At 49.2% G+C, this 3,802-nt stretch overlaps 1 protein-coding gene across 1 annotated transcript; it reads left to right on the forward strand.

Annotated features, from left to right (window-relative positions):
- On the forward strand, window positions 384-1,076 carry LOC102181339 (transmembrane epididymal protein 1A-like). Its single transcript, XM_005675258.2, has one exon. It carries the CDS (start codon window positions 384-386, stop codon window positions 1,074-1,076), a length of 693 nt encoding a protein of 230 aa, XP_005675315.2.

Genomic DNA, 3,802 nt, shown 5'->3' on the forward strand with positions numbered 1-3,802 from the left:
TGGAACCTGGCCATCAGGGAGGAGCCCGGCCAGCGCTCAGTTACTTGAACATGACTTGGGCCCACGTGGGGCCTGTGCCCTCCCCCTGTGTGGGCAACAGAGGTGGGGCCACAGGGCCTCTTCTGAGAGTTAAGAGGTGGGGAGAGTCACTCACAAGCCCTGGCCCTCCAGCAGCCTGCTGGCTGAGGCGTGGGCACTCTCTTGGGTCACCTGACTCTGGCCCTGCTCATCTATTCCACTGGGCTCTGCTGTGCAGTGATAGTGTCCCGGGCCCTCTCACGGGGGCAGAAGCTCCTCTTCCTCCCACTCCTCCCAAAGGACAAGCAAGGCCAGAGGTGTGGCAATGAGTGCGTGCAGAGGCAGTGGTGAAGATGGGAGCCAGCATGATACTGATCTTGGGAGAGTTCTTCTTCCCACCTGGAACCAACCATTTTCTCCCAATAGACTGGGAGGACCGTTGGAGGCCTTTCCAGCATCACAATGCATGGCAGCATGCCACCATCATTGCGTCCTTCCAGCTCAGTGCCCTGGTGGATCTCATGAGCCAGGCATGGCTGGCGCAGCAGAACATGAAGCTGGAGTGGGCGGCCACAGCCTTGGCCCTTGTTGTGATAGTGCTGGAAATGGTGGCCCTCATCGAGCACAGGAAAGCCCTGGAGTTCCAAGTGCACACCATGCTGATGCTGCCTGCCTTCCTGCTGGCCCTAGTGCTCACCATCAAGGTCTGGGCCCCTGACCAGCCCCTATTCTGGGTGCTCAGGGCCTGGCTGATGCTGGTGTCTGGCTCCCGGCTGCTAGTGGAGACCTTGATGTTGCATGCCCCACTCTCCTTGCAGCCCTGGCAGGCAGACAGCCCTGTGGACCTTGCCTTTGTCACCACCTTCTTCTGCTGGCTCCTGGGCTCAGGGGTTGTCATGCTGGCCACTGTCTATGGCCTCTGCAGCCTCTGGCACCATTGCTGCTCCTCCCGGAAAAGGGCCCCAGGTGCCGAGTACCACCCGTGCCCCCTAGGCGAGGACAGTGAGGAGCTTGAGCAGTTCAGAGCAGAGGCGGTGCTGCAGGATGAAGTCATCTAATCAAGACTGTCCTTCTGTCCCCAGCTGTGCTTTGCCTTGTCCCTATAAAGCCGTATAAGGGTGAGTGACACTGCAAGGTCTTGGGATCCACAGTTTATCTTCCTATCTCAGAAACCATGTTGCTTGTCCCCAAATAAACCTGCCAGCTTCCAGGATGGCTTTTTAATGCTGTCAGTCTATCAGCCTCTCTGTCTAGCCTACTGTGTGAATATGGTTTCCAGGCCTCTCTGTGGGGACTCCAGGACTTCTTCTCTAGTTGCTTCTAGAATCCAGGAGGGGTAAGGGATTGGAAGGTAGGAGAGGAACGTGAATTGCATGGCTAACCCAGTCTTCCCAGCCCCATTACATCACTGATATCTGATAGGAAAGTCTCCCTTTCTTGCTGTTCTTCTTAAAAAGTAGATTGTCTCTCCTTGACTTTTCTCAAAATTTGGGATACAGCTACTTTTTGATGTCTGGTAATAAAAAACACAAAACTCAAGAAGATAAACCTCTCAAGGGTGGAGAACAAAGGAGGCAACAGAATAAATATGGTGGTCTTAAAACTAGCAGCAGGTTCCCGAATATATCAATAGGTAAATAAAGGGAAAGACTAATCATGGATGAACATGAGAGTTTGTCGTGATCCAAGGTCATAATTAATCCGTCGAAGATCGATTTAAAGCTGTGGATAGAAGTAAGCATGAAGTTGTCTCTTGGGTGGGAAATCCTGTGTGCATTTGTGCCTGAGGCTGGAGAGTTGAATGTGAGAGAGAGAGATGGTAATAGCGGCTCTCCTCCACGTTTGTATATTGTGAGGATTTCAGATGCCTTCATTCTTCTGTTCTTTTTGTTTTTGTGTTCTATGTTAATTATAGGAGGCTGGAGAACTTGTTTAAAAACAAAAGTGACTCTATTCCCTTCTGCTCTGAGGGGAAAGGGGGCAGGGCTGGCGTAACTGGCAGCAGATTCTGGAGAGGAGAAGGGGGACCCAGGCACTTAGTGGAGGCTGAGCCTGGGGTGGGGGGAGGGATCTGTGAGGAGTTCCAGCTACTGGGATGTTTTTTTTTATGATGGTTGTTTATGCTGGATGGCTTTTCCATCAGTAAGGCAGCTAAAGAAATGTGAAAGATGATGGGAACACAGAGGGAGATGTAGGTTACCAAGATTTTGCATTTCTTAAAACTGATGGTGGGCAGGGATATCTAATAACTAATGCTAAAACCGTTTGTCCTGTGATGTAAAAAATCCAGCCTTTTCAGAATTAATGGCAGAAGTTGTTAAAAATCTAGATTTATCTTCTTCAACAGATGTTAGCCAAAGGGGGATCAAAGTTGTGATTGTACAGCAATTTTTGAGGTGAATTATGAATAAAAATATTTTTAATCTACACTTTTCAATAAAGTCAGCTTCTCAAATAAATGTTTTGGGGACTTCCCTGGTGGTCCAGTGGTTAAGACTCCACGTTCCCAATGCAGGGGACCTGGATTTGATTCCTGCTCAAGGAACTAGATCCCACTGGCTGTAACTAAAAGATCCACACGCCGCAAAGACTGAAGATCCTGCGTACTGCAAATAAGACCTGGTGCAGCCAAATAAATAAATATATATCAAATAAATGTATTGTGTAACTGATTCTAGGGGAAAACAAAGTCAAGGGACATATCTGAGTTGGTGGGATGCAAACGATCTCAGCAGTACCAAAGATGCAGGGAGGGACTCAGAGCTAAAGGGAACCTCAGAGTGTCAGCACCCTAGAGTCCACAGGAATTTTCAGAGCCTGGGACTTCTCCCAAATGAGGAGAGGAGGTGCAAATAAACCAGGATGTCAACTGACACACTATGCAGATGAAATGAAATACAGCTCAAGCAAGCTCTATAGAAATAGGTATCCCTTAGCCCAACTAGGAGTCCACTGCTTCTACTGGAATGAACCTCCTTGCATGGGTTGTATAATCACAACATTTGGAAGTCTGGAGAGACAGAGAGAAAGGAGAACATGCCCATCGTAGAAAGGCATGCAAAAAGGATTGCAGAAGGGATTGCAAATTGAAATCCCGCTAGTGAGAATGCTGCAATTCCATGATGGATTGTGTGGTCAGAAATGCTGTCATCAGAGGCTGGAAATCTTCAAAGAGCATAGAGCGGTTTTCCAAGAGGGCAGGCAAGTTGAGCTGTGGTTTGAGGTTCTCACTGGACATCATCTAAAGGAGCCGTGTTCTTGAGAATTCCCTGGCTATCCAGTGGTTAGGACTCAGCACTTTCACTGCTGTGGGCCCAAGTTCGATCCCTGGTTGGGGAACTAAGATCCCACAATCAGCACAGTGCAGCAAAAAAAAAAAAAAAACAGAAGAAACCGTGTCCCTGAGCATAGAAAACAGGCTATGGGAACTGCATGGCAAATAATTAAGTTAGAGGAAGGACAGCAAGGTAAGGGACAGGGAACAGGAAGAGCCTGGCAGACCCATCCTGGAGGACGGGCCTCAGATGCCTGAGGACAAAAGATGCCTCATTCCTCCCCAGAAGCTTCAACAGCTGGAACCAGACCAGCCCCCGCTTATCTTCCCAGCGAAGCAGGGACCCCCTGAGGAGAGAGCAGGCATCTAATTCTGGAGATCTAATTCAGGTGGACTAGATCAAATTTCAAGAGCCCTGTTGGCAAACATGTCTCTACACCTTCTAACCAAAGACCCAAGGGTGAGCAGATGAGCAAAGATACACGGAGCACAGGCTTCCAGCTAGCCTCC

This window comes from Capra hircus, chromosome 1 (genome assembly GCF_001704415.2).
Source record: "Capra hircus breed San Clemente chromosome 1, ASM170441v1, whole genome shotgun sequence".
Lineage (NCBI taxonomy): Eukaryota > Metazoa > Chordata > Mammalia > Artiodactyla > Bovidae > Capra > Capra hircus.